Source organism: Emys orbicularis, chromosome 12 (genome assembly GCF_028017835.1).
Source record: "Emys orbicularis isolate rEmyOrb1 chromosome 12, rEmyOrb1.hap1, whole genome shotgun sequence".
Classification (NCBI taxonomy): Eukaryota; Metazoa; Chordata; order Testudines; family Emydidae; genus Emys; species Emys orbicularis.
The window spans coordinates 23,171,019-23,183,874 of NC_088694.1; the positions used below are offsets into that span (position 1 = coordinate 23,171,019).

Below are 12,856 nucleotides of genomic sequence, written 5' to 3' on the forward strand. Positions count from 1 at the left end.
CATTGAGAGTCAGTAGGATTCAGGCTTTTAAGGGCTAGTCTACATGGTGCTGCAGTTTGGATTTGGGGGTGTGAACTGTAGTGTGCTTTAACTGCCCTTTATAGACCTACTAAAGCAAACTAAATACAGGGCAGTTAGAGCGTTCTACAGTTCACACCCTCATAGTCCAGACTGCAGTACCTTGTAGACAAGCCCTAAATCACTTAGGTGCTTTGTTTTTCCCATATTAGTGGTATGTGTTTCACAATAGGGCACCAGCATGTTCAGAGCTCTGATTCCATGTGGGAGCCAGGTGGATTTAGATGTTTAACTAGACTGATTATTTTGCATGTGTGCTGTTGCTGTTTGATGGGACACAGTACATTCTCCCTACTGTAGATATCCCGGACCTGAAGCAGAGATTGCAAGCTCTCAACCTGCTTATTCTGATTCTGCCAGAGCCCAATAGAAACACCCTAAAGGTAATAACCACCTTCTACTGTATCAGTTAGTTGTGTGAGAAAATGTGAATCCTTCCAGAGAACCTATGTCTTAATACCTCCTGTAGAGAGAGAGGTATAAGCAATCTGGACTTATTCTTTTGATCTTGCATCAACTCCATTAACTTGTCTAGGTGTGGATGCCTGGGGCCGAACAAACTCCTGTGTGAGTTCAGTGGGATTGCCAAGTTTATGCATGCAAATGCAGGAGCAGCAGGAGTCATGCCTTGTCAGGGTACATCTTATGCCCATGTTTGACAATCTGGCTCTTCCTAGAATATCCATTGACCAAAGTCTCCTTAGCTCTTGGATACCAAGATGCAGCTGATCTTTGTGATTCTTATATAATATCTGTTTAAAATGTGGAAAAAAGTGCTGCAGAAGTTTTAACTTTCTACCCCCTACAGATCAGACTGCATTAAAATCCCTTTCTCACCTATGCAGCTAATTTTGAACAAGAGAATGTTGTTTCAGGGGCAGTTTTGTGGCAGTGCAGGACATTTGGCTTTTACTTCTGTTCTCTAGCAGTTTCCCAGGTGTCAGGAGTACTGCAGAAGCCATGTCCTTAATTCCCACAAGTATCTCCCAAGTCGCTCGATAGTGCCGCCTCCAGATGATCAAAGTGCTATATCTGCATAGTCCTGCAGAACTATTGTAACTTTAAAACTCCGGCTCTATTGGTCTAGTGTTCTGAGGCAGCTTGGATGGCTTATGGTTTTGGGTAGAAACAGGAGACGCTTGTCTGTTTCGTCTGAGTGAAGCTTTGAATTTTGAGGGGTCTTTGGAATCTGACATTCAGAGTGAATTCCAAAGGATGCAACCTACCACGGGTCAGGGAAGAAGACCTTATCTGCCTTGTGCAAAACTTGTTGTCTTTCCTGACTTATGGATTTGACGCCCCAAAAGCCGCCACCACAGCTTGGTACAACTAATTGATGACCTTCTTAGTGCTAGAACCTGACCACCAAGCCCACTTACATTTGTGATTTGCATTAAGGTCTCCAGAAATGAAAAGCTATTGACATTAACCAACTAAGCAACCCAGCACTTGCCCAATCAGGTTTGCTGAATCGTACTGTGCACAGATGTCTTGAAACTACATGTCTTTCTCCCTCTTTCAGGCTCTGCTGGAATTTCTCAGTAAAGTGGTTGCTAGGGAGAAAAAGAACAAAATGAATCTCTGGAATGTTTCCACAGTCATCGCTCCAAATCTCTTCATGCATAAAGGACTGGCGAATAAGATCCCAGAAGGAAAGGAGAAGCAGCTGGCAGAGGGGGCAGCTGACGTTGTGCGGATGATGATCCATTACCAAGACTTGCTTTGGACTGTAAGTCACATGGCTGTTTGTTGGGTGATAGCAACCTGTGCATTAACCAGACTGGGCTATAACTCAGAAGAATGAGATAATCCTGGAGATCTTAAACGAAACAGAACTCTGTAGACAAAAGTTGTTTGGCTAAACTCTCTTGTTGTCTTTGCTGTTCTGAAGGCACATAAGCAAAATATTATGTCTATGGAATGTTGTTTTTTAGGGGCTTTTTCCTATTTACAATAGAAATCTTTGAAAGACTCACTGATTTCTCTGCAGGTGACCTGGCCTGTGGATGTGATATGCATAAAGCCACAAATCCTCCCTTTTAAAAAGAAACAAAGCCACCAAAAGTCCCCTAAAGAGCAATGGACATTGCAGAAGTAACTTTCTGCAGATGCCCTAGAAGGCATTCTTCTTCCTCAGGGTTGAAAGTGGGTGGGGATGTGCCACCCCCCCCATTCACCATGTTCTCCTTAACCCCATCAACCTTTCAATGTAGGGAAAACTTACGCATGCGCCAGTGTAACTGTCAACGTATATTGGAGCCCAGTGCTTTCTGAGTATCTTTATAGAATGACTGTCTAGTCCTTGAATGTATCCATCCACACACCCCTCTCCATTGGTTCTATTTATTGGTTTGTTTTTATTTCCCTTAGATCTCCTCTTTCCTGGTAGCTCAAGTGAGAAAACTGAATGAGAGCAGCAGCCGGAGGTACCAGTTCTACGACAAACGGATCAAAAACTTGCTACGGAAGATTCACACAGACAAGGACAAAGTGGAGAAGAACCAGGCAGAAGTAAATAAGCTGAACCCTCTGAGGATGGGGTTGAATGAGGATTTCCCGTTAAAGGTCCCCTCATAAATGATGAGTGTATGCCAGGGAATTAAATTCTCTTTCAACCAAAATTAAAGAGAAACAGAAAAAAACATTACAACAAACTCCTCGAAAATTCGTCTCACTGGCTTGCTGCAAAACACCCCCATTTCCCTTACTAAACTGCGCAAATGCTGTGGCTTAGATGCCATGTGCTCTCAGGCTTGTGTGTGAAGAGGGAAATTTGAAATGTTGGCGGTTGAATCTTGTCGTCTTAGCTGCACCAAGTGTAAACTTGACCCAACTGAGGATTTGGCCCTGTATGCTCACAATGGACATACTGGCTTATCTTACTGATACACACTGGCTTTTATTACAAGTGCCAGCTAGAAATCCTAGAAACCTAGAGATGAGGGCAGCAGCCTTCAGGTACCTGTCTGTCTCTCCTGCCCTGCTTTTGTGCTTCCAAACACTTGTTCTGATCAGTAGGGTTGCATGACACCAGCGTTAATGAGTAAAGATGCATGCAGTGGTGCTGGATATTAGCAAGCAATAGTTCCATGACTAGGGCTCATAGGCAGTGAGATAATACAAATAATAATAGTGCTTCACTGCACTTGTTTCCGTACCACTTTCTTTCCCATGGGTGCTGACAGACCCTATCCAAATTCTGTTTAAAACAAGAGTTACTAAATGGGAGCCTCTCTTTTTGGCATTTTTTTTTTAAAAGGAAAAGTTAGGAAGTGATGTACAGACTGTGGTGTACTTGCAAATTTTGGCTTTTACTATTAAACAATTAGAAACCACAAATCAATTAAACAAAAGGGACAGGTCACTCTCAAATCCCACATTATGCAAAGCAGGTTATCATTGTTGAAAAGCTGCTGCTTAATAGAGTTGGCAACTATCCATCCAGTATGGAACAAACAGGTATAATTTAAGCAGGAAGAACTGTGTGTGTTGGGACATCCATTATAAAACTTTCAAAGGACTGTGCAGAGAACGGAAGTTCAGTTTTATGAAGGATTTTGAGACTGAAATTTTGGCTTTGTTCTGATTGGAACCAAAACTGAAATTTTTTAAAAATCAAAATGTTTTGTTTGGAAAATGCTGCAGTGGGGCATTTCAGTGCTTTCAGAACCCCCTCCTTTTCAGTTTTTCTTCTAAAATGAAATTCAGGCAAAATCAACCCAATTTCACTAAGCTTTTCCATTTCAGTGGAACTGACTGTTCTAGCTACGTCAAAGTTTCTATACCAGCTTGAATGCCCAGACCACTCATGACCACCAGAGGGCACCCACACTTAATTCTATTCCAAATTATATCCAAGACCAACAATTCCATCCTTGGCTACAATATTAAAACAAAAGTCGAGCTCTTTAATCTTCACCGCTTTTAGACAGTTCTGTATTTTCACATCTCAACCTGGTATAAATCCCATCAATGGGCCATTGGATTTGTACTTGTACATGATTTCCCACCTCCATTTAGAAAACTGGCATCTCTCTTGTTCTAAATTGCCCGTGTCTTTCTTTTAAAACCATTTTTCTCCCCCCCCTCTATTTTTAGCCTTTCAAGACAGTGAAAGTCCAGACATCTCTGTTACTGAAGGATTCACTGGAGGTTCATCTGAACAATGGAACCAAAGCTGCTGATGTCCTGAGGCAGTTTCAGAAACACCTCAGTCAGAACGGCTGGAGTATTGTCAACAAAGTCAGCCTCATCAAACGGTAAAAGGCTCTTTCTTCATTATAAGCAGACAGAGTAGTCCAGTTTCCATATGTTTTCTCTTACAGGGGTGGGAGGCTGGCAAGGGGAGAAAGGTTATATAGTGACTACATTCAGTGACTCATTCTGGTTTGCTGTTTAAACCTTTTGAAGTGTGTTTGGGAGGGGGAAGAGGAAACCCTAATTTCCCTTTAAATTGTGACTGCCTCATCGTATGGGCTTTTGGGGATGTGGAGCAGTTACTGGTCTGCTGCCCCCTGGGTGCTAGAGAGCAGGTGAACTGTAACAATATGTGCAAGATCCTCTTGGGGAGGAGGAGTGGATGCCCTTCTGGGGGGGTGGGGAGGGAAACCCTTATTGGCTTCCATTTTGAAGTTTGCAAGTAAACCAGGAGAGGTGGTGTCAGCTTTACTTAGCAGCCAAAATATCACCCTTTGTGCTAATCCAGACAGTTGCTTGTATCTGGCAGTGTTTTCAGGAAGCACACATTGATGCACCTCTTGCACCACATCCCTAGGCAGGGTATGTCCAGGCTTAGGAGAGCAGGGGAGAAAGCAATCAAAGCTGTCACATTAGACTGGAAAGCATTAGCACTAATATCCCAATGACCAGCTGCCTTCCCTGCCAAAGGCTGCTGCAGTCTTCCTTACACAGACGAATGCTGCTCAGATAGGCTGTCGGTCCGAGGTGAACGCTGCCGATAGACATTGATTTTGTGCCTTTTATCTTCTGTCTGAGAAGCTAGTCCTTTGCCAGCCCTTTGTGGGTCTCGTAGCAGTGAAGAATGTCCCTTGCTTCAGTCTTGATTCTTGGGTGATCTTTTCAAGAGTTGCACTCCTAGAGCATGAGGGGAGTCTACTGCCCTATGCCCTGTAGCTTCTCTTACCCCTGCTGGCCTTAGAAACATGAACTGCTGAGTTGATGCGATTGTTCCGGCCTGCCTTGTACAAAGCCCAATTACAAAGTTGTGTTTCTTCTTTGTCTCCTGCAGTAATGGTGCTGTCGAGTCGCTGAACCTGCTCCTCTACGAAGTAGGCGGCAATATAAGTATGTGAGATTGGATGCTGAATAGCTACAGATCTCTTCTTGGTGCTGGGGCATTAGTGGGGAATTAAGAAAGTCTGGCTGCAGGAGAGGGTTCTGATAAAGGTGGAGCAAACTGTACTCCCCATGGGTGAAATTCACCCAAGTACACAGGACCCATACGAAACCCTCTGCCACTTAAGCGGTTCAAAGAGTCCTTGAAGTGGTTATCCAGGCAATCCAGCTTGATAGAGTGGGGAGTTATTTAAAAAATGGGCCCAATAAACAGTGTTAAAACCCAGACATCCCGAAGTTGTGGTCAGCTCCCCTTGAGAACAAGGCCATTTGGAACAATGGGAGCTTGTGGGTGCTGAGCTCTTCTTAAAATTGGTCCATTTGGCGCAGGTGCCTACAGTAGAGATCTCTTTAAAATGTGACCCTAAAATAGTTACGCTTTCTAAAGGAACTTCTCTGAAATGCAGCAGAACTAGGTACGTGTCTACTTCTTTTCATGGTGATACAAAGGCTTTTCTGGCACTAATTCTGAATGACCTGCAGAACTTGCTTGTGGTTTTAACACAGACATCCAGAGCAATGCCATTCCATCCGTTGCCATCCTCTAATTCATATACAGGTTTTCTAACCAAACCCAACTTTATTCTTGTGAGTCAGTCTCCATTGTACACCTCATCCTTTTTAAAGACTGAGTCTGCAGCATTAGTAAAAATGAACCTGTGCCATAATATGATGTACAGTATCATCATCTATTACATATTAAAGGAGAAGGCTAATGCTGCTGGAAGGCTTGCTCACTAATGAACTAGTAACAACCTGTTTGCTATCAGGGAAAGACAACCCAGCTGGCTCAACAAATTCAAGGTTCTAGTTGGGTCCCTGCTTGTCTTGTGAGGACTGATAAGGCTTGTTATGGTATTAGGAATCTTTAAAGATGGTCTCTGCTAATGAGTACAAAGGACATAGAGGTGAGGCAACATGGACTAAGCACAAAGATGGAGTTTCTGTAATGTCCATCTATAATGAGCTACAGGATTGTCAGGAGAATAACTCTATCTACCAGAAGAGGTCTGTCTTTAATGCTTCTCCATTATAGTATCAACAGAAGACAAGGGACTCTGCCTGCTTGATAGAAGTAACTAAATCCCTTCTACCAGATCCAAAGGCTGCGAGTGATCTGTATGAAGGTCTTTACCAGCACTAAAGTTCTTGGCTGTTAATACTGTGTTATGGTGCCTTTATCATGATAAAAGGCCAAAGCTAGGAATGAGGGTGGTAGGCTGGTTCTCTGTAGTGACTGAAGTTGGCAACAAGAGTGTATCTGTTCAGGAATCTTTACCAGTTCATATGCTGGAGGATGGGCCAGTAAGTGTCATTTATTCTAAGGGACACTGTCAACTTACCCCAGAACTTAAACACACACAACACTGGGGGAAATTATTCATGATCTAGAATGAACTTAATTTTTTTTGTTAGCTGCCAGTTCTTTATTAAAAATACACAGAACAGTTGGCAGGACAAATTATTGTCACATGTAAGTATTAGAGGGTGAGGTGTTTAACCACATACCTTTCTTTAAGCTCATGATGTTGACTTCAATGAAAGGTACTCACATGCTTAGCGTTAGACTCATGCTTATTACCTTGCTGAGTCAGGGCCATACTTCCGTAGTTAATACAGTCGGTAAATTGTTGCATTACTCTTAATGCTTCTATTCTGGTCTGCCATTTCTATATGCGGCAGAACTGTGTAAGGAAAGTAAAAGGTAATCTGATCTCTGGTTGATTTTAAAAAAGAATAGATGTTGATTTCTGAAACGTTGCATTGGAATGTGATAAACCCAAAGACTCTCTAGTGCATGAGAACCAGAAAGTGAAATTGACTGGAAACACATGTGAAAATTACAAATGTGGCTTTTAATTGACCAAGCTGAAATGAAAAAGATGAAATAAACAGCATAGATTGTGAAAGCTAAATTAAATAATACAAATTCTGTCATCTTTATAAGCTAAGGTAGTCGTTTTTTTAAAAAATGTTTTTAAAGGGAAGATCAGGTTGTAACCCATTTCTGTGCTTAAACTTCTCCAAAACCACTGCCTGCACACTCAGGCCGTCTCTAAACTCAGAGTTTATACTGGTGTATTTAAAGCAGTACGTTAGTGCTACAACCCCTCTAGTGGGGGTGCAGTAATTTTGATATTGCTTATTCCTGTATGGGAAAGGGAATAATTATACTGGTAAAAGTCACTTTTATACCAGTATAACTGTTCACACTAGGACTTTTACCAGTATAATTATTTCAGTAAAAGAAATCACACCCATAACCCAATTGTTATACCAGTAAAACTTTCTAATGCAGACTAGGCCTCAGATCAGATTCCAGCAAAGCACAAACAAGTGATAGAACTTTATACATGCAAAACGCATCACCAGCACAGAGGTGGAATTGTCTATCTCATATCTGCAAGCATTAATGGTCCTGAAGTGATATACCCATCTTATAGAACTGGAAGGGACCTTGAAAGGTCATTGAGTCCAGTCTCCCGCCTTCACTAGCAGGACCAAATACTGATTTTGCCTCAGATCCCTAAGTGGCCCCCTCAAGGGTTGAACTCACAACCCTGGGTTTAGCAGGCCAATGCTCAAACCATTGAGCTGTCCCACTCCCCTAAAGTGCATGGGTAAAGTTGCATGTTTACAAATGAAAACCACTTCTTCTTAAAACTTGATCCGTGATGAGTCCACTTCTAAAAACAAGGGTAGCTATTACTGACTTATGGAACTTGTTTGCTCTAAATAGCTATACATATATATTTAAAGTAATTTGAATAGTGTTACACACAGGAAAAAGTAATAGCTATGGGACTGAGGGTGCAAAATACTTCTTTTGAAAATTTGTGTTTTTATCCAACAGGTGAACATTGCCTGGATCCAGATACATACCTCTTAGACTTGTACCACATCAACCCCCATGCTGAATGGATTATAAGGCAAAATCCGTCCTTTCCACGGATGCTCTAGGGAAAACATGAGTGAAAATAGACTTTTGTTTCAAGATTCTGGGTGGGAGCAGAAAGCTAGAACTTTTCTTAATGAATGTGGCGTCCCAGAATGGAGGAAGGTTGTTACTTTGGAGGGAAATAAGCAGTGTTAGTTTGGAATGTTTTTTACTATTTCAGTTACAGCAGGCTGAAAAAAGAGAGCACGTGAGAGTTGGTAACCAATGGAAGTCAACATTAGGTCACAGAATCCAGAGGGTGTGAATACTTTTAGTAAAGCACCTGCAAGCAGAGGTGCAGAGAAAGTGGGGGAGAGACCTGTCCTGGAGGAAGAACCTGGTAGAATGTGTCTTAATCCTTTTGGGTTTGCATTGTTCTTTATTTTGACCACGTCCTCATTTTGGAGGAGAGAGATGGTCAAATCAACTAGCACTATCAACAGTCTAGTCTCCTTGTGTTGCATGTGTTAAGTTTCATGGACTTTTCAGTGAGCGTCACATGTACAGTGCTGGGAGAACTAGACTCGTTTTCCCCCCTCCCCCCACTCCTCAAGTCTCATGGTTTCTCTGAAAAGTATTAGGATGCTTTTGGTTTTGTTTGTGGAGGGATGTAATGAGTGGCCAGATATAAGGAGAGGCTTGCATTCTTCAAATAACATCTACAGTTAAAGCTGCGCACAAGAAAAAGTAATTGTTTCTGGAAAGACATGGATTTGGGACCAGCTGATAGAAGAGATATGCCAAGGAGGAGCTGCTTCCCCGTCCCTGCACATGTCCTGTTGGTAATGCACAGTGGAAATCATAATAGATACACGCAAGATGTGAAGTCCTCCAGTACTGAAAGGAAGACCAGCGTCTAGTTTTGCTGCTTGATCATCTTTGTGAAACCTCCAGGGTAAAAGGTGGCAGAGGAGAGATTCTGGAACAGTATTTGAGGAATGTTTTTATTGTATTTCAAAGAACTTCTGTCCTGATATAGGGGCCAAACTGGACTTGGTTTGGGTGTGGTAGATCATATGTTAAAGCCTGCAAAATCAACATTAATGTGAGGCTTAGTCTGACCTGGCCACAGCTCCACACAGCTTCTTATAGTCCTTGCCAGGGTAAAGGTAATCTAAGTGATGTGCGGAGATCATTTTTGACTACAAACTCCATCAGGCTACTGTGAGCACTGAATCGGGCTCTTTTATACTGGCTGCAACCTTCCATGACTCTGGAGTGTGCATGCCCTGGGTTTGGGGAGAGCCCAGAATAGTTACAGCCTGTCTGGTAGCATAAACATCTGTGTACTGGCTTCCTTAAGATCAGAACTGGACTGCAGCTCTGGAAGAGTACCTCAGAAGTGTCACTGTCCTTACAGTGGTGCTGAAATCCCTAAAGAATGAAGGAGCCCACTATACACAATGGTAGAATGTGGAATGTGCAGCAAATCTATCAGTCTAACTGTACCCCCAGCAGGCAATATAATGTATTTTAAACATTCATGTGGCACAGATAGGGCTGTCCTTCAAGTATACTTCAGAAAGTCATCTTTTGCCCATCCTTATCCACCCTGGAGACGATCTCAGTATTATTTATTTCACTAATTGAATTGTTTCCATTGCCATCTGAATTGATCCTCTTTACTATTTTCTCAGGCTGATATTTAGCTGTTGCTCTTCCCTGTCTTGGAATCATAAAATGTCTTATAAGAGCACTTCAAGTATAGATTTCTTTTCCTTTTTCCATCCCAGTTAAATTCTTTTGAGAGGATTAAGATCCTTGAGAAACAGCTGAGCCATATTCTGTTTAATTCTTCTTAGTCCTGATGTTGTTCCTGTATTTATGCTGCTGACTTTTTAAAATGTTGTCTATATGAGAATGTCTGTTGTTTTTGATTGTTTTTTAGATTAAAGCTATGATGTGCAGATGCACGGATTTGAGGGATCATTACTTTCATTTCTTCCACTCTCCTGATCCTCTTTTAAAGAGCCTAAATAACAATCTGAAATTGTAAGTGAAGATTTTCAAAAGTGGCTAACGACTATGGTGCCTCAATTTTGGGAGGGGGGAGGGGTTACTTAAGTGACCTTAGAGGGGCCTGGTTTTCAGAGGCAGGATGCTTCACGACTCCTGCAAATCAGGCTGCTCTTAGTTTGGGCCCTCAAAACACAAGGGCCACAAATTACTGGTCACTTCCAAAAATCTTGGCCAAAGCGATTGTTATGAGCATTAGCAAAAGAAAAGAACAAAAACACAGCGGAGATTTACAAAACCATGAATACAATATTCTAAAGTAATAGCTGCTGCTGCATGGTGGCACGTCTTTGGATACCAGGGGACCATCTCATGAATGATGTGGGAGTTAGAAGTATGTAGATGAGCCCATTCATGCCCTCCTACTAAAGGTGTTTGTACTGTAAGATGCACTCCTGATAGTTCTAAATCACGTGGCTTTTTTTTTTTTTTCCTCCACCCATAGGCTACTATCCTAGGTAGCTTTATTTATATATTCAGGTTTTTTTTTCAATGTAAAACTTGTCTAGTGACATTTCATAAGTCATTACAATATCTCTCCATTGGGAACTGGTGCAGAGCACTCCTACCAGATACAAACAAATGACCCCCCTCCCTCCCAAGCCGATAAGCAGCTGACTTTGCATTCCCCCTTCTCCCAATCTCAGCCCGGTTGTTCAGAGAGATGGCAAGATATGAACGCTTCAGAATGTTGGGAAATGCCGATCAATTGGTTGCTGGGGGTAGTGATTTAGAGTTATCAGTAGGAGGGATACTCTACATCTTGGGCTAATTTTTTTTCAAAGTTTTCAAATCTGTATACAAAATGCATGCCTAATTTGCATGCACAGTTAATTTAACTGAACATTCAAATGCTCCTCATCTATTTTGGGGAGGGATAGCTCAGTGGTTTGAGCATTGGCCTGCTAAACCCAGGGTTGTGAATTCAATCCTTGAAGAGGCCATTTAGGGGTCTGGGGCAAAAATCTGTCTGGGGATTGGTCCTGCTTTGAGCAGGGGGTTGGACTAGATGACCTCCTGAGGTCCCTTCCAACCCTGATATTCTATGCTTTGCAGGTACAACCATCTGGCTTGTGCATGCAAATTACAGACATTTTGTGCACATTTTTGAAAATCTGACATGAAATTGGCAAGTATAATAGTGTACTTTGAGACAACAGAGATCCTTTATACATGAAAACACAAAGGGCATTGGCCAATGTAGTGATGAACGAGATGTGCTTGTTTTAAAAAAATATATAGTTCAAGGTACAAAGATGGACAACAGTAGCAGCAGGATAGTCCAAATTGCAGTACAGGACTCTGCTTGCTTTGGTATGAGGAATATTTTATAGTGCTATAACAACTGTGCATTCTGATTGGCTACAAGGGCTAGAGGGTGGGGACAAAGGAAAATGCTACTCCATCACTTCTATAAAACAACTCATCTCTTGGTGAGTTTCTCAGCAAACCAAACAATGTGAAATAAGTGCTGTGAAAAACAAGGTTAGAGGGAATATCTCATGAGGCAAATAGGCTAGGAATATAAAACTATATTCAAATTGTATGTCAAACTCCTCATCTCTGTCCATAGAATTGATGTTCTTTTGTATTTTCAGTTTCCTAATTTTGTAAAAAAGACCAAGTCTGGTGAGGCTAGAAAAATGTCACCACCATGTAAAAGTTTTGTTTTGAATGTTAGCTTTTATTAATTTTTTACAATAGTTTTAATGGTGTATTTAAAATCCACTTAATCAATAAAGCAACAAAAGAATCATAAGATGTTAAATAAATGGCTTTCTTATGTCCCATGTTCCAGTGGCAGGGTATGAAATCCGCACTTAGGATGGGATAGCCACTATGAGCTTGACTGGACAAAAATACATTCAAGCTACTATGTTTGTCTACTGGAGATACTAGCCTATATTCTGATCTCAGTTACACGCTGGATTTATTAAATTCATTTGAAGACAGTGGCCCAAATTCAGTCTTGGCGGCATACAGTGAGTAAAACTTTGTGCATTAATATTTGCAGGATTAGGCTATAAAGAGACAGATCCTTGTTCTATTGAAGGTAATGGCAAAACTCCTATAGATGGGGCCAAGATTTGGTCAACCAGAGAGACTCGAGTCAAAATATAAACAATACATTTTTACAGGTCTTGAAGTGAAATTATCAATATTACAATAAAACATATTGACTGTAAGTCTTAGTACTCAATGGCAAAAAGACCAGTCAAATTAACTACAAGATGACCTTTTTTTTTTTTTTTTTGAAAGTAACTTTTGACTTTCCCCATGTCTTTAGTTCCAGACATTGGCAAGATGTACACAAGCTTACCAACTTGTCTCTGTCTTCCTTGTGGTATGGGACCTGATTCAAACTCTCTGTAGACGCTACCTCCTCACTTAGGATGAGGTGCCCTTCAGACCTATTCTCAGGAAGTGATGAGGTCTGTAACAGAGCAAGCTGGCCATTTAAAGGTAAAT

At 41.5% G+C, this 12,856-nt stretch overlaps 1 protein-coding gene across 1 annotated transcript in view; it reads left to right on the forward strand.

The window, feature by feature from the left end:
• Nucleotides 1–8,394, forward strand: part of ARHGAP40 (Rho GTPase activating protein 40) — a 40,710-nt gene extending 32,316 nt beyond the window's left edge. The window contains exons 11-16 of the mRNA XM_065414247.1: nt 379–461; nt 1,601–1,807; nt 2,449–2,589; nt 4,177–4,337; nt 5,327–5,382; nt 8,288–8,394. Coding sequence (XP_065270319.1) covers nt 379–461; nt 1,601–1,807; nt 2,449–2,589; nt 4,177–4,337; nt 5,327–5,382; nt 8,288–8,394 — 755 coding nt within the window. The remainder of the gene's footprint in view (nt 1–378; nt 462–1,600; nt 1,808–2,448; nt 2,590–4,176; nt 4,338–5,326; nt 5,383–8,287) is intronic.
• The last annotated feature ends 4,462 nt before the right edge of the window (nt 8,395–12,856 follow it).